Here is a 21,923-nt window from a genome sequence, read left to right on the forward strand (position 1 = left end):
TAAAAGACCTCAGGGATGAAATTGCTTACTTGCTAGGGGTAGCAACTGATCTTGTACTTCAGAATACCTGGGTACTTGAAGCCTGGAGGGTGGCAAATTTTATGCCAGTGTTTAAAACAAGAATGACCATGGGATTGTAAGCGTGACGTCCATGTCATTCATATTTGTAGATACTGTAACAAAGGGAAAAAGATGCCGGAGTAAGTACTATCAACTTGGGAAGAGGCAGTAGGATTGTTCTTAAAGCTGGGCTGGATGAGGCTTTGAGCAACCCAGTCTGTGCAGGGGTTTGGAACTAGATGATCTTTAAGGTGTCTTCCAACCCGAACCATTCTGTGATTTTGTGGTGTAAATTCTGCATTACAGACGTCTAGGAGATTTCTTAATGGGCATGGGAAAGCTAGCTAAGATTTAGATTCCCAAAGGGCTTTTGGTGAAGTTTGACATCAAATGCTTTTGAGGAGCCACTGGATGGAAATGCAGGGCTATGCATATTAAATAATGGTTTAAAAGATGGGAGAAAGGGATGAATATAGGAGGAAAGTTACCAGAGAGTTTCTAGTGATTTGGTCTTAGAATCTTTGGTCTTGTGTTTTTCAGTATAGTAATAACAAGGATGGTAAAGGCAGTGAGTAGTCAAATGAGGAAGTTTGCTGCTGTTACTGTTTTTCAAGGCAGAAAAGAGGGGAGGAGAGTGAAGGAAGTCTGCACAGAACTGCGTGACTGGCCAACAGGGCAGCAGGGGTGGTTGTTGGAGGCTGCATGCAGGAAGCAAGAGGAAACTTCAGCCTGGAAAAGAGATGGGTGAGGAAACATGAAAGAATGATGCAGATATCTGGAGACCTGTGGGTCATTCATCAGAGATGACAGAAGATATCTCTGATGGAGATGTAAGAGTGTGTTCTAGATGAATGTTTCCAAGAAAATCTGCAGGAGTACTTCAGAGAGAAATCCTTTGGTAGTTATGAAATAGAGCGACTATGGCAAGCTCAGGAAAACACCAAAACAAACAAACAAAAAAAACAATGAGAAGAGTATTTGAAGAAAAGTATTAAATGTGATTGCACTGTTCTTATGATTTCCCTGTCATCACTGCTGGAGGTAGAATACTGGGCCATATTCATTCTTTGTCCATACTGGTTTGGCCTTTGGGCTCTTATCCAGTAGATTGAACTGGTAAATTTGGAATCTGAGATCTAGTTTCATTCATTCATATTTAAGTATATAGAGGGTTAATATAGGTTTTAAACATATGTTTAGCTGTAGAGAAGAAAAATGCTTTTGTGTGTGTGTGACTAAGTCCTCCATTTGTTTTCCTTTCTTTCAGTATCATTTTATGGTGATAGCTTTGTGGAGTTGAACATGGTAGAAGTATCCTCTCAGATATCCTTACAGTTACGGTTTCGAACAAGCAAGCCAAATGGACTGCTTTTTCTTGCAGCTGGGAAGAAGGGTTATTGTTTAATGGAGCTACATTCAGGATACTTAGAGGTATGGTCTATAACTGTAGCTAAAAGGACATGTGTGGCTCGTATTGTTTAGTGTTTTAAGGTGGTACCTATAACAATTCTAATAGGTTATGTTTTTAAAAATGGAAAGATCACAAAATATAATTGATAATTTCAAAATATGGTATTTATTTCTTATAGTTATTAGAATTTGACTCTAAATGCCTTTTGAGATCTGTAGGTCTTAAAATGAAGATCATTGTGTTCAAAGCATGAGGTCAGTAGAGTAAAAATTTCAGATTTGATGATGTTAGCATCATAGAAAATGATTCAAATAATGTTTTTTATGCAGGGTAAGTCCTTGAAATGTTATTGTCCTTTGGGTTCTCAGGAGTTGTTGGTCCTAGCAGAACTGCAGAGGAGTCTGTTCCCTCTTCTGCAATTGTTCAAGCCATATTTGTCATGGCAGGTAAACCTGCAGAAAATTTTAGTGGATTTTTTTTTTTTCAATTACATTTTTAAGTAATGTGCTTAATACGAAAATTAATGTATTAGCTACATACTGATATATGATTGCGAAAAATACTACTTTGGATTTTGATGGTTAAAATTCTGTCTCTTGCAGTTGAGAATAAACTTTGGCATGGGGGAACGAGTACTGCATTCTCAGCAAAGATCTCAGCTGAACGATTTAGCTTGGCACCTGGTTGAACTACATCATGAACATGACAATGTCACATTGGTAATTGATAAGCAGGATACAAGTAGTGCAAAAATGCCTGGAATTTTCTATGAATTAAGTATTGATTATGGATTCTACATAGGTGGTACTAGTAAACTTGATGTTCCCTACCTTGTTGAAGCACTACCTAGTTTCCGAGGATGCATTGATGATGTATCATTCAATCAGCTAGACATTCTGAAGCCTCTGAGACCTTCTCCTGGCTTTAAAAATGTCCATGAAGTTTCAGTGGGATGCAGTGATGAATTCTTTGCAGGCGAAGATGAACCCATTAGTTTCTTCAGTTCCAGATCCTATGTTTCTTTCCCATCGTGGAATGTTGATGATGAGGGTATCTTGGAGTGTACATTGCAAACCTCAGCCACACGTGGCTTGCTGCTTTACCATGCTGGGCAAGTGGGAGATTTCATTGCAATGGAAATGGAAAATGGACTAATTAAAGCCCATGTTGGAAAATTTAGAAGTAGAACCCAGCTTTCCTCTCATAAGTCAGTCAATGATAGTCACTGGCACTACATCAAACTGAAATTTACTGCAGAATATTTGCAGCTTACACTGGATGAAGAAACTGTGAAAAAATCATTGCCTCCCTACACTAAGCTGCCGCTTCTGGAGGGGTCTCTCTTTGTAGGTGGTGTAGATGACAGCACACGATCAGAAGTGGTTAAGTTAGGGCTAGTCTCGGTGTCTGGGAAGTACGCCAGAGGAGGATCCTTCAAAGGTTGCATACGAGACCTGAAAACCAATTCAGAAAAGAAATCGCTTAAGAATGTTCTGGTAACAAAGGACATTTCAGCTGGATGTGAAACAAAGAGTGCTTTTAATACAAACCTTTCTTTAGAGATGGCTGGGAACAGCCCTACTGTGAAAGCAGCCCCAACATTTGCCATTTCCTCTGAAAGCTCTGTCTTTCTGGGCAAGGAAGACAAAAGCCACCTTTTAGTTCTTAGTAACTTGATTGTGCTTGAGGGTGGACAAGCTTCACTTGAATCTAAACATATTGAAGTCAACTTAGACTTTCAGAAATTAGGTATTCATCTATCACAAATTGTTTTTGAAATTAAAAAAACACCCTCTTATGGAAACTTGAAACTAGATCTTGAGCCAGCGCAGGAGGTAAATACATTTACTCTGCAGGACATACGGCAAGGAAAGATTCTTTATGTCCATGATGGCTCTGAGGGCACTTATGATTATTTTAATTTCTCCATTTCTACCAGCAGGGAGAAGATTGTGCCTCCATATTTGCAAGGAAGTGAGCAGCATGTGTTTAGCATTACTGTCACTCCAGTAAATGATGCACCTGAAATTATACTTCCCAAGGGAAACTTGCTTCTTCTCTTGGAGAACTCAAAGAAACGTTTGACTAGTGACCTGATAAAAGTTCTAGATAAGGATACAGCTCCTGTTGGTCTGAGTCTTTCAGTGCTTGGAAATCTGAATGCAGATGTAGGGTATTTAGAAGATTCAAAGCATCCTGGAAAAGCTATTACTACTTTTTCTAATGAGGACTTAAGAGAAGGCACTGTTTTCTTTGTCCACACAGGCATCAAGAACTCAAGGATTGTTCTGAGGGCAAGTGATGGTGAGAAGGTGAGCAACACTGTTGTGTTACGCGTCATGGCAGTTCCATTGGATTACAGAGTTGTTAACAATTTGGGAATAAAACTACTCCAAGGTGTTACAGCTCTGATCACACCTAGGCATCTGGCAGTTGAAACAAATGCCAACCTCCAGGAGCTGGAGATCCGCTACAAGATCACAGAGCCACCCCAGTTTGGGGAAGTCCAAAGGCAGCATTCAAGCGGGGAATGGAAGCGAGTCAGCTCTTTTTCTCAGCGCTCTCTTGAGCGCAGCCGTGTGAGATACTGTAGCACTTTTAAAGAAATACAGCTGGGAAATGTTACTGACCAATTTAAATTCAAAGTTAGCATAGGAAACACAATGAGTGAAGAGCATGTGTTTCCAATCAAAGTGAAATGGTTGAGATACAGTTTATCGAAACATGCTCCTCTAGAAATTGAAAAATCAAAGAAGTACTTGAATTCAGATAATCTTTTTGCTGTGATTGTGGATCTAGAAATACCAGATCATGAGCTTAATTTTAAATTGCTATCCCTACCAAAGAATGGGCAGATACTACTTAATGACCAGCCTTTGGAAAAAGGTTCAGTCTTTAGCCAGAAAGATATTATGGATCAAAAAGTGGCATATGAATTAAACTGCAGATATCATGAAGATAACATTGATTCATTTCAGTTCCTTATTTCTACAAAGTATCTGGAATCAAATGTATACAGCTTTGAAGTCTACATCAAATCATATCTCAGAAACATCATTTTGACTAACAATGGCCTTAGAGTTACTGAAGGTGAAGGAGAGTTAATAACAAACACAGAGCTGTTTGTGCAAACACCAGATAATAAAACTTTCCAGTATAAAGTTGTACAGTTTCCTAAACATGGGAAATTAAAACTCATTAATTTTTCAGGCTCATTTGAAAGCAATGACAATCTCACTACTTTCACTGACAAAGATATAACTAATAAGCATCTTATGTATGTGCATGACGATTCAGAGACAGTGTTTGATGAATTTCTTGTCAGAGCTTTGAGTTCCAGTGAAGAGTCAGGAAACTGGACAAACCTGGATCCTGAAGCAGAACCTTTGTCAGTAGAAATTAGATTCAACATTTCTGTCCAGCTGAAGAATGATGAGAAACCAGTACGTGTAATTGATAAGATATTTAACATAGTGAGAGATGGGCAGCGATTATTGACTTTGGCAGATCTTTGCTATCATGATCCTGATTCTGATTTTGATGATGGACAGTTGCTATATACTAGACGTGGCATTTCCAATGGAGAGTTGGTGCTAACAAATGATACTTCACATAGACTCTACCAATTCAGACAAGTGGACCTGGAGCAAAAGCAAGTCCTGTTTATACACCGTGGTGCGGATTTTGGGCGTTTTGTGCTGTTTGTGACAGATGGCAAACACTACACCTCTTTGCTTCTAGAAGTTAGTGCCGCTGATCCTTATGTTACTTTGGCAAATAATACAGGCTTGTTGGTTCAGAAAGGGAAAGAGGAAACTGTTACAACAGCTAACCTAAGTGCTATTACAAATCAAGATATAAGAAACGATCATGAGTTTACATATGAGATATTCTCTTTCCCAAAATATGGAAGAATATATGTAAATAATGTGTTGATGGATACCTTTTCTCAACTTGATCTGATAAAGGGGTATGTGACCTACAGGCATGATGACAGCAGCAATTTTATTGACACATTTAACTTTACGGTCCATGCTGGAGATGCCCATCTGGATGCTGGAGTGCATGTTCGCATATATTTGGAAAGTCAGCAGTGGCCACCAACAGTTGTGAACAAAAACAATCTCTTGGTTGAAGAAGGAAAACCAGTTAAAATCAGTAAAGGAAAGCTTCAAGTAAGTTAACTGTGTTGTTCATTTCTCCAGTCTTGTAGCAAGTTTTCTTCACTGCTTTCTCAGCTGTTGCAGTCTCCAGCGCTTTTAGTTTGCACTAACATGACTGCGTTCTGGACGCTTTATTCTGGAAGGGGCTGACACTAGCAATCTTCTGTTTCTAGAATGGAAAACTGGTTATGTTAAAGAAAAGGGCTGCCCATAGTCTTTGATTCCATTACATATTGGTGCTCGAGAAGATTAAGATTTGAAGATACTGCACCTGTATATTTGTTTTTTGTTGTGACAATTGCTGTTACTTCATGTATCATTCTTACTCGAGCTGGTGTGAAATTCCAGGGAATCATAGAATCAACCAGATTGGAAAAACCTTTAAGACTATCAGTTCCATCTGTTACCCCAGGACTGCCAAGTCCATCACTAAACCATTTCACTAGGTCTCAAGTACATGTTTTTTGAACGTTTCAGGGACAGTGACACCACCCCTTCTCTGGGCTGCCTGTTCCAATTCCTGGTCACCCTCTCAGTGAAAAAAAAAATCCTAATGTCCAATATAAACCTCTGGGGTTTTGTTTCATTCTTTTTGGAACTAGCCCAATTAATACTCTCTGAGGATTGCATCCAAATCTTTGAAAACATCCATTCACAAATCTGATGAGGTGCTTTCCCTTTGGTTGATACGTTCCTGCACGTTGTGTGTAGCCTTTCAGTAACCACCGCAAGGGGGCTCTGGCACCACATTACTGTGTAACTGAAATCCCTCTTTCATGCAGGGGTTCTGAGGCTGTTCGTTAACAGTTCCTTTTCAAAACACTACCATGCCATCTTTATTTAACACATGTCTACTTGAAGTATTGTATTAAGAACCATGTAACCCGAATAAGGAATCCCAGTTAATTAGAAGGAGAATGCCATGGTTGAGAGTAAAAAAATCAGAAGAGAATTATAGAATTTCTCCTGTTTCTGTTTAAGTAATTTTGGGGTGTGTTTTTAAATTTAAGGTTGTTCATGAAAACAGTTCTCCATCTGAGATTGTGTTCACAGTAAGACAGTTTCCAGTGCGTGGCTACATTCGGAAGTTTTCCTCCGAAGAAAGTTATCTCGGTGCTGACCAAAGGCCAGTTTTGAGCTTCACACAGCAAGATGTTGATGAGGGCAAAGTTCAGTATGTGCAGACAGTTCCTGACCAACTAGCTGACCGTTTTTCTCTGGATGTGACTAACGGTGTCCGAACAGTGAGTGGAATAGAGGTCTCCGTAGACATCATCCCCAGAACGATTCCACTGGAAGTACAGAACTTCACTGTGATTGAAGGGGGCTCTAAAGCTTTGGTGGAAGACTATCTCAAAATTTCTAGTAGACACTTTGTTGGACTCAGCTGTGAATTTGTTTTAATTGAGCAGCCAAAACATGGGTATGTCGAAAACTCTCATGTTCCCGGAGTAAAGTTAGCCACATTTACCAGAAAACAGGTAATGTGTTTAGATCTGCTCTGCTGTAGTCATGATGAAGTTTTGTATTGCTAAAAGCTGTGGGATGATTTGGTGAGAGGTGGTGAGATGCATGAGTTTGAGCTTTATTCTGGCCTTGTATCGAAAGATCTGTCTGCAGTTGTTAGCTGGTCATTTGGGGTGGGGAGGGAGGGTGCATTGCTGGGATAAGCTGCCACTGGTCACACAGACTAGTGTGCTGTAATCACAGCATACTCATGGCCACTCATACTCAGGAAGAGCTGATACTCTGGAAACCTAAGACAGATTGTGGGTACATTTCGAAAAGAGAAAATGGTGTGTGGATTGAACAAGGAGGAAAGTGGGGATAAAAAACCCCTCAGGTCATGGTTCCACTCACAGAGATCCAGTATATGCATGATAAGCTAAATTTCAGTCTTTTAGCTCTAAGAAGTGAAACTTCTTATCATAAGTCACCATTTAATATATGTTCAGTTTGCAGGTTCCAGGACACATTGTGGTAAGTATAGGGGGATTGGATTTTCCATTTTCCCTTGAGGAGGGAGGGGAAATGCCGAGACTTTCAAGTTAAGATATTCTGGCTAAAAGAGTGGGCAGATGATGTTTTAGTATCTTTAATTTTTCAGGTTGTTATATTTTCCAGGTGGAACAAGAATTAATCTACTATGTTCATGATGACAGTGAAGAACTAATGGACAATTTTACTGTGATAGTGAATAACACGGAATTATGGAAACAAAGCTTGCCCAAAACTGTGTTTATAACAGTTACTGCAGTAAATGATGAAGCTCCTGTTATAAAAGTTAACAGAGTTCTTCAGGTATGTTTGTAAAAATTTTGAAACATTAAAATTATATTGAACCTGATACCATTTAGTGCACCTTCATTAGCACAGTGTTAGGTTTGTATATGGTGGGATAGTCAATATAATAAGTGGTGGTTCCGGAATTTGAATAAATTACTGTCAGTGAAGCAAGGCAGTACATGGGTAGTGTGTATTTATGGAGATTCTAGTCATCATGAAGAACAAGTCAAGTTTATCTAGGAGGCTGACTGAGCTTTCCTTTTATCTAAAAGATACATGAAGTCTCTTTGGACTGAGTTAGCGCTTGTGGAGTAGGATGTCTTGCACCTGGATCACTGTTGTGTTTTGGCGTTGTTTGCTAGGGCATCTTGAGGGCTGTTGGTGAACAGTGTAGCTTTGAAAAGTGCCAAGATTAATGATGGTGAGGGTGCAAACATCTCACTGTTGTCCTTGCAGAGCCTTGAGACTGCCTCTTGCCATTAACTGTACCGAAGGGTCAGACCTGTTGAAGTGCATTCTGCTGCCTGCTCTTCTCCAGATCTCCAGTGGGGCAGGATGACACATGAGAGCAGCATTCTCACTGGTGCTTCATTAGAGAATTGACTACATGTGGAGTATTTGTGTTACAAAACAGGAATGTTTCCCTCTTTAAAAAATCCTGATAAGGATAATACATTCAATCTGTGAAAATCTGGGGTGTTAGATATCATCAAAATATTAGTGCAGACACTGAAGCTGTTACTGTGTAATACTGTGAGCTAAAAAAGGAATGTTTCTAACTCTGTTCCACCCAAATTCCTGAAGAAAATTTTAAAATTGTTGGCTGATGCTACCTTTGTCTCCTAATAACCATAACTGGCTTTGTAATCATTCAGTCTTCAAAAAAAAAGTAATTTCTGTCACTTCACTTCCTGTGCTTTACTGGATTTATTTATTTATTTATAGGACTGTTACTTGTTTGTGTTAAAATAGCACTCAGTAACCAGAACCAATCTATTATGGAATTACTGCCCATGTAAACTAAAAAGCCCCTGTGTGTAAAGGATGCCGATCTGAGATCTGATGAGTAAGAGCAAATTAGATGATTGAAAAGTAGGTTTAAATGGATATATAATAAACCTGTGGTCACAGTAAACCAGCTGGGAGGCATCAAGACAAAGATATTTAGAAATAAGTTTAAAAGAAGCTAAGCAGGGTATGCTGAGGCTCCATCCACATGTATTGTCCACAGTGCTGTATGATACAGTTTACACAGTGGTGATACCTGAAACATACACTTAATTTTACATAGTTAGTTGTGTGTGGCAAAGGGAGAATGGGTTACTGCAAAAGTGATTATAACCTTGTGTTGTGTATTTAGGCTTTTCACGTGAGGAAAGACATAGTATTTGAAGAGCAGTAGTGGTAGTATTGTGTAGCTTCGCAGCAAACGTAGATGATCTGTGATGATCTGCAGGTCTCTATGACACAAGATACCCTGCCCTGAGCAGAGGGCGCTGGCAGAAGGGCAGACTCACTTGACAAGCATTTGGGTGGTACCGAGTAAAAACTTTAAATAAAGTATTTACAGTAGTACTCTACAGACATCAGCACAGCATGCAGTAATGTTTGTCCAGTCACAGACAAGAGTAATGTATGTCCAGTCAGAAATTTTTCTGTGTCTCCCTTCTGGTGCATTGCTGGCATTGAACTGCAGTCTGTTAACAGAGTTGAGGCCTTGCAGTGCTCTGCAGTGCAGCATATGGATTTTTCTAAAAATATCTAAGTCTGGTCATCCCAGGAACAGTGGTAACAGAGCTTAACCTAGCCAAAGTTGGCCCTCTCTGCTGGGGAGGCAGTTTGCATACCAAGAATTGGGATGCTGCCTTTGTGCCTGTGGTTTTGCTTGTCATGCATTAAGCTATTGCTGAGAAATAACCTTTAGTTTTTGCATGAGTGGGTACTTATATGCGCATAAATGTTGGATTCATGTGCAGATTGTAACAAAGCTGGCAATTGTATACTGGGAGGAATACACTGAGATGATCCTTCAAAGCAAACTTGCACATCCCAAGTAGATGGGAGAAAATGGATTTCTCTTGGTCCTGCTAAATATTTAGATGAGCTAGGCATTCCTGAGCAGGGTGGTACTAGCTGGCGCCCAAACAGCCTGTGCTCTTCCAGGACATTGCTAGTGGCAAATGCTGGCGTGTTACTTTTAAAAAGGCAGTAGCTCTTTTATATCTTTTGACAGGTTGTACAAAATGTACGAAGGTTTACGTGAGGTCCAGTAGGACCATTTGGATTGACTGAAGTTTAGCACCTCAGAAATTTTGCAGGTCCCAATATAAAGAGTTAGAAAGAGCTATGGCTGTGTATGAAATACGGTTAGTGTATGGCATCTGCTGTTGAAATCTCATTTATGAGGCATCTGTAACATCCATTCAAACAACCTTGTCTGTTGTTCCGAAGGTTATGAACACCATAGGAAGAGGTGCAGGAGGACAAACAATGAACCATTTTGTAGAGATTTTTCTTATTTTTCTCTAAGAACTGAAAGTGAAGTTTTTAGCCTTTCCATTAGAATGTAAGTGCCTGAGGGATATATTTCTTTAGAACCATAGAGCATTTAAAGTGTAATTCCCTAAAATTTCCACAGGTTCTGTGGCGATTTCTTTTTTTTTCTGGGGTGGGAATGGGGAAGGGAGATAGGATCTTTTTAAGAAAATCGCTATCTGGCATTATTTGCTGCATTTATGTATATGTTTAAATATATGGGTAGGGATGCTGTGAAATTACTATATCCTCCCTTTGCCACAAGAGGGCTGTATTTTCCTAGAATTAGATTTTAAAAAATCCAATAAATTGAAACACTGATTTTTTGTTGTTGTTTTCTTAATATCACTCACTTACCAGAATAATAAAATGGCTGTGAATATAGAGTGTCTGGTAGGATGCATAGCATGCAAGGAGATACTGCTGAGCTGAATGCTGTAAGTAGAACAGAATGAATTATTTTCCATTGGGCAGGGTCGTGAATTTTTTTTTTACCATGCTGTGGAACATGCAGAATTAGTGAAATGGTACGTCCTGGAAGTTTGAATGCAGTTTTCATGGTGCTTTTAAAGGAGGACTTGATCCCAGATGTGGAAAATAAGACACTTGTACAGCAATTGCAGTATTCTGGGTGTCCACTTCCTATAGCCCTTTTCAGCCCTTGGATCTCCTTTCAGTCCTCAAGGATCATGTTGCAAGGCATGTACAGTGCTTTAAAAAGCATTGTGTGTTAGTATGCTGGAACAATAGAAGTAAACACTGTCCTTCTAGAAAAAAGCTATTTTTTTCCTTTAGGATGAGAAAATATTTCAAAACTCAGTAAGTCACTTGTAATAACATGTTTGCATAGTCCTTTCTTACGGTTTTTGGATATCCTGTACCTGGCCTTTTTATTTTCTGTTCAGAATAATCTAAATCAAGTTCTATAGAGACAAGTTAAAGGGTCTCAGCACACAACCAGTGACACTGATGTGCTTATTTGGTGCCACTCATTAAGTCAGCCTTTCTTATTAGTTATCATCCTTTGTGCTCATAGGTAGCATCTTTTATGAAACTTCACTAGTAGTAATTACATTACAGAGAAATACATATTAAAGGAAGGAAATAGCTATTTCCTGTTTGCAAGACTTCTATTATAAATTGTAATGCAAATTCTTTTTTAAGCCTTTTTTCTAACCAGAAAGCATGTATCATTTCATTTTAATGACTCTTTTTCCGTGGCACATATTTTGTTACACTGTGTAGTCTGAAATCTTTCCTCTATTGAAGTGTTGTGGCAAAAATCTCAGTGGCTTTGAAAGGTTTTAGTCCATGGTTTTTATTAAAAAGTAAAGTTAATACTTAAGGAAAAATCTGTGATTGCTCATTTTTGGTTTAGGAGAGGTAAAATGCCCTTTTACAAGGATCACACTTCCTCTTCAACCATTTGGTGTGATGTTATACCAGATATTTTTCAAGTGTACTGAGACCCTTTGAAGACAGGAAGAGACGATGCAGTATGTGTTTTGAAGCTCCAGCTGAGATTTTTAAAAGCTCAGGCTCTTGAGATTATACACTGTGATATAAACTCAGCATAGAAAGCATTGGCATTGATGGAATGAATGTTTAGGGGTTTCATTTCATGTTGAGATAAACATGTATTGTTGTTAGTACTTTTCTCTGTGATTCCAACTAAAAACAGCAAAGATGAAGAGTAAAATGGGCTGTTGCATATTGTTTCCAAACAACAAATTACCCAGTAAGACAGAGATGAAGCTTAGGCGGCAAACCCTGCTTGAAAGAAGGGTTTTTGCAGTTCATGCATATCTTAGACTAAAAAAAAAATAAATAAAAAAGCATGACTTTGCAAAGTGCTAAGTAGCTTTTGGAGGTGTTGATTTTGTCATCTCCCACTGGACTAAGCACCTCTGTAGGTTGTTTGGTGCACTGAGAAAGGGCCTTTAGCATGTGTTGTTAGAAGGAAATAAGGCAGCTAGAAGGAGGAAGATGTTTCATTTGTATTAGAGATTGTGCTGTCCCTAGATTGTTTTTTCTTTTCTGCTGGTCAAAGTAGAGCATATTGAATGCATTGCCTGCTGTGAAGTACATAACACTAATATTCATGTGTATGTGTTGGAAAGTTGCTCCTTTGACTCAGTTGTCATAATAGAATTCTGTTATGTTTGTAAGAGTTTGGATAGTGCCTGACAAATAGAGCACTCATACTGAAGCTATGTAAAACTCAAACTGGCACGGGATGTGTTTGCTTGTGTTATTTCATGGTCTTGTATTTTGAAAACTGTTTGCCAACTGTTCCAATCTATGAGGAGAGAGTCAGGAGAAACACGTCATAGCTGCTAATGTTGCACAGCAGAAATACTTATTGTTTTCTTTGAGGACTTCTTCCCCCTCTGATTTTATTTTGTATGCATTTTGTTTATTACTATTAATATTTTTTTTTTTTGCTTTTCTAGGTCTGGGTGGGTTCAGTCACAGAAATAACTATTGATGACCTCTGTGCAGAAGACAAGGACTCCTCACCATCAGAACTCATATATTCCGTTACTCCACCTAGCAATGGGCACTTGGCTCTGAAGTCTTCTCCAAACAAGAGCATCCTTAGTTTTACCCAGGCTCATATAATTGAAGGGCAGCTAGTATTTGTGCACAATGGTATGTGGTTTCAAAAGTACCACCTCTGTTACCAAAATACTGCTCCTATTCCATACATTTGTAATCCTTTGAAGATCTCCTTGTAATGTCACAAAAATCTCAAAGCACCGGTTATGTAACACATAGTCTCACAACTAAACAGGGAGGGGTCTGATGTCTACTTTAATGTGTGCTTACCAAGAAACCTTGGTGTATTAGTGGTTCTGTTGGTAGCAGCCTTCTTTCTGAATGCAGGTTTGCAGAGAGGACCATTGTCATGCAGCTTTCAGAGACTGGAAATTCATTTTTTTGACCTTTGTCATTGAGGCTCTCCTGGAACTTTTGTGGGTTGCTACAGTGCAGAGGTACACATGCACCAACAGTGTCTCAGATACCTGTCGCAGCCTAGCTGTGTTCCTGAACAGCTCTGGGCAATGAATTTATGGTTCATCTAGGTGATGTCAATCTCCCTTTCAGACTGTGAAGGAGTTCAGAATTTAAGGATTGGCTCCTTTCTGCCAGTGGCCAGAGCTAGAGGTCAGGTTGTTCATGCTGCTGCTACAGAAAGAATGTCGGGGGAATAAAAATAAAGTGGCAGTGCTAGGAAGCCACAGGAATGAACATCCTAGCAGGGTTACAGCCAGAGGATGAGGAGAAAAGTAGCTATCGCCAACTCTACTATCATTTTACCTCAGCTGAAAGAAGAAGGGAGGTGCTAATGAAGCAATGCCAGTTTTGGGGAAGAAGACACAAGAGGTACTCTCTTCCTAGCCCTCAGAAAGGCTGGAATTGTTTGCAGTGCTCCCTTGGGTGCAACAGCCACTCTAGGTCTGTGCTGTGTATTCATGAGGCTTGGTTGCAGGTTGAACTTCTCTGACATCCCATGCTCTGTCTTGCAGAGTGCATATGTGTTGCTGAAATTGTTTTACAAGCAGCAGCTGGCAAGCTCTAAATATACTGCTCAAATAATTTGGTCAGGAAATAAAAGGTTAAGAGCATGGCAAAAGTGATCCAAGCTGTCTAAATTGTTCTGAGAGAGACTTTGACTTGTAAAAACTCCTATGGTGTTAGGATGGTGGTAGTCTCAGTGTGAGGAAATGAATCCACTCTGTGTTCTAGAATGGGAAAATGCACATCTGCAGTTTTAAGAAGTGAACCTTGATTAATAAAAGCAAAAAGAATAGCAGTTTAAATTTTCTAGTGAGTGGGAGTGTGGGTTGTATTGTAAATTTGAAATGTTAAATTGCTCAGGTGATGTGTCACCTTTTACAGCTGCTCTGAGCTGCCGTCTGCCTAGCCTCGTGGCCTCCAGTGTTTCAGAAAGTGCTTTGGACATTTTGCTGCTTTTCCTTTCTCAGTCTGTGATTTTCTTACCTTCTTCATGTTGGACTGTTGGTAGAAGTGTGCTTAGTGCTCTAATGTTACTGCTCCCAGCCTTGTCCAGGGTGTTTGCTTATCTGGTTGCTGTCATTCAGCTTTTTACCCCTTTTCTCTTGCCCCTTTCCAAATGCTCTGTCCTTCATCTTCAGTCTTCTGGTGTGTGCTAGATTCTTCGGGTTCTCCTGGGAGGAAACCCCACTTCATGGTCTCAACAGCCTGGTATCTACTCTTCCTACTCGCTCTAGCACTTCCCAAGGGGAAGAGCAGCATCTTGGCTGAGGCAGCTTTTCCATCCCCTGGCTGCTCCTCATGACACCATGGGTCTTTTACATCTGTACATGGAAGTGACTCAGGGTCTTTTGTACTACTAGAAAAAGTACTACTGAACTTTGCTTTTGTGCCTCTAATGTTCGATCTCATAAAATTTTCCCTTCATCTTTGCTCAGTCTTGCGAGTTACATTGTGCTCTTTATTCTGTGCTGTGACTTGCAGATCTCCCTCTTTGTTCTCATGTTTTCCCCTTAAATTTTGTGTTTCCTCTATAATCCCCTGTCACCAGCATAAAGGCAGAACCAGAACATAGCTTTCTGGTCCTGTATTTCTCTTTCAGTATGAGAATTCCTTCCCTTTTCCACCCTTGCTCTACTCCAGGGTGCTCTTATCCTGCTTTCACAGTATAGGGTCTGCTGTTAAATCCTGTCTGTGTTTTTTTTCCCTTAGGGCAGTACTGAACTCTTGATGGTTCTGAATTCCCAGTGTCTTTTCAATGCAGTACAATCCTCTTTCTCATGTCCTCTTTATCACATCTGATCAGATATGCCTTTAAAAATCAATTGTGATAAAGTAATATATGCTCCACCCAAGCAGCACCTCTTCCTGACTGCCAGTGACAAAATGTGTGTGTGAGTTGGGCAGTTGAGCTGTATTAGCCAAAAATACAAGTGGGGCTAGGTATGCTTTTTTTTCTGCAACCTGATGCAAATAGTAGACTCCTCAATGCCTTTTTTAAATGTGCAACTACTTGTGCATTTTTACGAGGAGAGAACATCAGAGAATAAAAACATTTAAAATAAAAACAATATGATCTGATCTTGCAGAACTGCTTTTGTGCCTGGCTGGTTATAAGAGCATTGCCTAGGGGAATTGTTAACTATAATCTCAAAACCCACATTTGATTCTTCTGGTATGCTGATTTGTAGTTCAGCAGGCAGTACTGATCTTTATGTGAAAATACATGACACTCTCTCACATTCAGGGAATATATTCATGTAGCAGTATCTCATGGCTAAGTTCGGCAAACCAAGTAGATAAGCAGTGATAACTGCAGCAGTTAATGTTTTTTTTTTCATTCCCTCTTTCTACCTAATTATACAATCTGGGGAGCCTCTACTTAAAGCAGTAAGTCAGTTCTGAAACGTGTATTTTTACAGGAATCCACTCAGACTCCTAGAGGTATTTTGCTATTGCTTGTGCCAAAGTGCATACAGATCCTAAGATTAAAGAAAAAAGATGTGCACTTATTATGAGTACACATAACCTTTGAAATAGTTTAAGCTGTAACAACACAGGCTCTTCAGCAAAGATGAAGCAGAGTAAAGAGACAAAGGAAACAACCTTCAGGATTCAGTCCTTAAAATGTAAATGTAAATGAAAGAACTTTCTAGTTGTTTTTGTCCCCAGATTACTTCTTTGCCAAAATGTGACTTATGAAGTGGTTTGGTCCCTCCTAAGATGCAAAGGAGTAGACAATCTGGGAGTCACTCTCACCCCAAGTTTAACTTGATTTCAGCTTCACTGTGGTCAGTGAAGAAAGAAAGAAAAGGGCACTCTGCTGATTTACGTCTAAGGGATGTCTGGCCTTTAGTGTAAAAAAATAGCCAGTAGTTCTTCCTTGGAAAGTTCTTCTTTCTGCATTATAAATTTATTTTAATTAAAATATAAAGATACTAGTAAAAAAATTGGTTCAATATTACTTTGGATATATTTCACTGTAGCCAAGAGCAAAAGAGGTCCCGTGTATGTTTGCATGTTTTGGATGACAGAATAATATAAGAATAAATTTACGTTTTTGTTTTCTACAGGAGCAGTGTCTGGAGGCTTCAACTTTCAGGTGACAGATGGTTTGAACTTTGTACCTCGCCAGATTTTTAGCATAGCAGCTCAGACACTAGTCATTACCCTTGAAGTAAACAAAGGACTTGGAGTCTTCCCAGGTCTGTTTTTAAAAATTATTGTGATTTCATACACTTGAAGAAGTTGCATATGTACAAATATGTATACATTTCTCAGATAGCTATCTGAGTAAACTATAGAAAACTGTACCTCAGAACATCTATCTGTCTGAGTTTTAAAAGAACATTTACATTTTCTCAAACAACATATTATTGTTTTATGATCTTTAATGTGCTTGGAGTCATGGAAATTGGCAGTGAAATACATAAGCACAGAGTGACAGCTACACTGTCCTCCTAAGCTCTCAACGTTTCCCCTTCATATTTGTTTAAAAGGTCAGTATTTTATTCATATATTTAGAGGTGTCTTAGCTGGTTGTATTTTGCCTGGTAAAAGCAGAGTGAAACTTGTGTCCATCGGATTATGAATGGCAAACATAACTCGCCAGATTGCTAATTCGCTTTCTTACTGTTTGAGCTGAGTTATGGACAGCAGCATTGAGTCACTGATTAATCAGGAGGACTGAAGACTTTGATTCATATTTGTGCATTTGTACTGGCTGGTTCAACAGCTGGGCATTTTTTTGGTGAAATCCTACCATGCAGGAGTTATGTGTTAAGAGAGTCTCACCAGATCCATTTACTACTTTGCGTTGGCAGGAGTAATCCCTCATTGAGTTAGTAATCTAACATTAATTGCAGGACTAAAGTTAAAATGAAGATTAGTCTTCTCTCAGCAGTGTCTTGCATTACACTTTAATGTGTGCTACTTTCTTTTTTGCTCTGAACATCTGTACGGCCAGAGAGAGACTGAGAATTGGTAAAGCTTTATAGGTATTAAACTATATCTTGAGTTGCTAATTTGATACAGAAGAGGAACATTTTAGTTTCTTAAGCTTCCTGGGTATAAGCTGCATAAACACAGGCTTGCAACAAAAGCTACTTAAACACAGGCAACAAAAAATGAGATTGTAGCAGCATGATCTTCTAATTCAGTCAATATAAATGGGATTCACATAAATCCACTTAAAAAGCTTATTAATCTGTGATTTGGTGTGTAAGGTTGCCTCAGGCACAGGGATTTATGGAAATTCTGTCTTAAGCTAAAAATAATTGTAAGAAAATTATACCTTATACTGCCATAGAAAGCAAAGACTCTAGGCTATCAATCTGTTTTCCAGTACAGATTGCAAAGTACAGTATTTCTTTCAGCACTGCAAACTATGTTCATCTAAGCCCACAGTTTTTCCTGAATTCTTGCTTACTTTGAGTTAGCAAAACTCCTTTTTGGTGTTAAAAAGTATTATTAGCTTTTTCATGTGTTTGCTTTATGATACTTTCTAAAGACGTTCTGGAAGTGTATGGGCTTCAGCTGTACATGCTGATCATGAAATAACTATTGCAGTAATGATACTGCCAAATGATTAATACACAGAAAAACAATAGCCAGTGTCCTGTTATATTTTATAGCACTGCAGGAAGAGTTAATTTTGAGACAACTTGAAGAATTGTGTCTCTAGGGAAGTAAAAATTGAAAATACCATGAAGAAGTTGCCGTGTCTTCATGACTGGGTGTTCTCTCAAGTATATTGTTCTGCAATTTTATAAGAGCATGTACTGTCTTCTTTTGTGTTGGATATACCAGATTTGTTCATATAATTCATGGATATTTTTTCTGTTTAACAGAAGCTTGTTTTATTTGATGTGCTCAGAAAACTGACTGATAGATTATTTTTTTCTCATGTATGCTAGATATCTAAAATGTGAGGGTTTGCTTTCTTCAGGGAAGCAATTGCTCAAGGAAGGAATGAACTGGGTTGCTCTTTGAGAAAGAAAGGCAGCCTTACTTGTAGGTATTTGTAAGCAAAGCTGTCTGAGCAGTCCATAGATGAGATGATTCATAACTGTTTAGCAGTAATAGGCAGAATGGTCATTACAAAGCACTTTCCAAGTCTTAAATGTAGGCAATTGAAAATGGGTACCAAAATTGTTAGGTACCAGTGATAGCCTTATGCTGTCATCTTTTACTTGTCTGGATTAGTTTGGCCCTACTGTACATCATCCATCCTTGTTGTGTGTCTTCCTTCCCATCTCTGTTCATTTTCCCTGTGTTTGTGTTGGGTTGCTTTTGCAACCTCTGTGCTTCCATGTTTGGGAACAAGGAGACAGTGTTCTCACTTCCCTTTCCTTCACGCAGTCTGTTGACTCTCTCTGTTGAGGTGTCAGACCACAGCATAACTACTGCAGGTGCTGGAAAAGGTTCTTAAGTCTCAGGACAGAAGTGGGTGAAGGAGCAGGTTAAGTTTGGCAGAGGATCTCATTTTTGCAGAAAAGCTTGAGAGACTTTATTGTCTGTGGCCCTAGACTGTATTTCATCTTGTGTAGCGAGTGACATCTGCACTGTGATGGTGGTGGTATGGTAATCTGTTGCTGTTATGAAAAACTGGAGTGGTAACTTCCATCAGTGCAGTGTGACCATGTTTGAGAGTTGTTCTCTCTTACTTTGTTAAGGCCATGAGGCTTTATTTGTGCAAGTAGGAGATTACTGAGAAATAACTGTGTTTGCAGATGCACCTGGTCTGATTAACTGTTGCTCTCAGTTGTACATTCCTGATCACATCTGCTATACACACAACACAAGGTCATGCTTCACTCTCAGCCTGTCATGCAAAAAAGGGAAGAGAGAGGAAGAGGAGGGAGACTCCTTGAAATTAGATACAGTGTGGAAGAATTTTTCTAGACCTGCGTGACTGCTTTACTTTTCAAAGCAGTATAGACAAAGAGAGGCATAGGAAGGTAAAAAGGGGAAAACAGGCAGAGCCAAAACATCTCATTTCATTATAACAACTCTATTTCAAATCAGATGTGATTTGAACCAGGGCACAAGTGCATGCAAACAGTCAGAATCCTGATGTTACTGAAGGCTTGCAGAGCATCACCATTCTTCGGTTTGCTTACTATATTTTTTCTTCTGATTATTATAGCAGGAAAATGTTATTTCGTGTTATTCATGTATAAACATTATGCTTCATTGAAGATGGATTGATAATTCAGACTTCTAGGATATATAATACTAGCATCTGAAATTACGTATTAGTACCTATAAAAGCTTCTAGCTCAAGAAAGAAAGAAAATGTAAAAATGGAGGCAGAAGTGGAAGCAGGGGGAATAGGATTATGGGAATCTATTGCTCCTCCAAAAGTATCATTAAACATGTACCATGAAACAGTGCATCAAAAAGAAGACAAATAAACATACTTTTTTTTTGTTTTGTCGCTATATCAACATTTATTTTGTTTGACTAATGCCAGAAAGCTCTTTATAATCTTTATAATATTTAAACCAGAATGTACTGTTTAGTGTGGTGCTATGTATTAAAAGGATTTTGTTATCCCTCAGTCTCCATCCATCTTAATAATACATTATTTTAGTTCAGGTCATTATTTCTGTGATGTGATGTTCTTCCTAATGTGTTTAATTCAGTATTTATGTTTTAATTTCATTTAATGAAAATCTTTCATATTGATAAAGCATGGTTCAAGCTGCCTGTAATAATCAATTTTGGTTTGTGTGTTCACTAGAAAGCTTGCTTGTTGAGGCTTTTCCCTGCCAAATCACCCTGCCTTCTGTGGACAGCTGGGATTACCAGAAACAGTGGTGACTGTTTTAATTCAGTTCTAGACATGTAATTTAGGAACAGGGATTCTTATGCGTGCTGTATTCTTTACTTTGGATTGTTTTTGCAGAAGCTAGTGTTTAGCAATTACATGCGCTGAAAAGAACTGCAGTTTCTTCATTTATTGTAAAACCAAGGTACATGCTAGTGATGGACTTTTTGATTGAAAAAGCTGTAGAAGAGTTGTAAGTAGAAGGTAACCAAAAAAAGGGTAAACCTGCTAATCTTATAAAACATTACTAAAATGCTGAGTAGAATAGCTAGATGAGAGGGTGAGACAAGCATACAAAACTTGCCTTTTGGGGCCCTTTGCTCTTTCAAATCTGTGTTACTTATAATTGACATCTTTTAGGTTCCAGGAAGCCTATTTCACGACATGATCTGAAAGCTGTAACCAGTGATGTGACCAATGCAGGAAACAGAACCATAACTTTTATGATTGTAACCTCCCCAAAACTTGGAAGGCTGATCAGAGTAAATTCTGATAATACTACTCAGGAAATCCTCAGTTTTACGCAGTCTATGGTAAGCATTTACTTTACAATACCAAGTTCAGGGGTAGATTGTTACTTCATAGGGCATCTCAGTTGCTTGTTCTTTGTCTGATCCATTTATATCTGTTAAATAACCAGGCATATGTGACCCATCAGTGCAATCACCCAGATTTGCTATGTCATTAAGTATCTGGCATCTAGTAATGAACACAGGAGGAGCCCTTTTCCCCCTCTACTTGGATACTAGCAGGGTCTTGGCAGTTTTCACTGTTTTGCTTGTAACGGTATTTTTCAGAAAGAGCTGTTCTGGTGCCATTAACCAGCAGTCCGAGGTTGGAAGCCTTTAGTTTTTGGCAGAAGGAGTAGCCTTTTGATCTATGAAAAATCCAAGTAGGAGATTAATTTCAGCTGTGCACAGTCCTCATGGGTGTCCCCAAGAGGACTTTTATTGACTTGATTGGCTGTGATATTAAGTGTTTAAAGAATCTTAGCTGTAATACAGGGACTCATATTTGAACGACTGAAACGTGGCAGCTCACGTAACTTGATGGAAAACATTCTTTTGCAACTGAAATGACTTCTGTCTGTGTCAGAATCTGAATATAACTGTGAGCTCTGCATGCAGTAAGTTATTTTCGGAAAATCTAAGTGGTAGAGGTAAAGGGAGTTCAGTATTAGGAAAAAATAAGAGATAACTTGGTTTTAACCTACATTTACACATTTTTAAAGTGGCTGTTTGATTAGTATATATGAAGGAATGAGAAAACCTATTGGCCAGAAATGAAACTTGACCAACAAAACCTGGAATAAAAGTTGACATTCTTACTAGTTATCATCAGACTTTGAAACAACCTGATGAAAGACTGTAATGAAATGAATCTCTGCTTGAACATTATAAATCAAGGCAAACACAGAATGTTGTAATCCCATTGTAAAAGTGTTGTAATCCCATTATGATACTGCTCTTGTTGCAATAGATGCCAAGTTTTCTCTTATGTTTTAATGGAGATGAACTGTATGATGACAATGTTCTCTTCTGTTCCTAAAATCTGTGATTTTTATGAGCATTAGGTGAAACAGTAAGCACATCAGATAGGAAGTCTTTCAGCTAAAGTT

At 38.8% G+C, this 21,923-nt stretch overlaps 1 protein-coding gene across 2 annotated transcripts in view; it reads left to right on the forward strand.

Annotated features, from left to right (window-relative positions):
* Positions 1-350: 350 nt before the first annotated feature.
* The window catches only part of LOC134156364 (chondroitin sulfate proteoglycan 4-like), a 34,684-nt gene continuing 13,111 nt past the window's right edge, over positions 351-21,923 (forward strand). Inside the window, exons 1-8 of one of the 2 annotated variants that reach the window (XM_062604332.1) lie at positions 351-804; positions 1,328-1,491; positions 2,074-5,646; positions 6,645-7,115; positions 7,759-7,935; positions 12,909-13,107; positions 16,548-16,679; positions 20,666-20,838. In XM_062604332.1, the coding sequence (XP_062460316.1) occupies positions 801-804; positions 1,328-1,491; positions 2,074-5,646; positions 6,645-7,115; positions 7,759-7,935; positions 12,909-13,107; positions 16,548-16,679; positions 20,666-20,838 (4,893 nt within the window). In that variant the 5' untranslated portion in view covers positions 351-800. The remainder of the gene's footprint in view (positions 805-1,327; positions 1,492-2,073; positions 5,647-6,644; positions 7,116-7,758; positions 7,936-12,908; positions 13,108-16,547; positions 16,680-20,665; positions 20,839-21,923) is intronic. The other variant, XM_062604334.1, reaches the window with a different exon arrangement.

This window comes from Pezoporus occidentalis, unplaced genomic scaffold, assembly GCF_034315485.1.
Source record: "Pezoporus occidentalis ecotype Australia unplaced genomic scaffold, CSIRO_AGI_Poc_V1 ctg85, whole genome shotgun sequence".
NCBI lineage: Eukaryota > Metazoa > Chordata > Aves > Psittaciformes > Psittacidae > Pezoporus > Pezoporus occidentalis.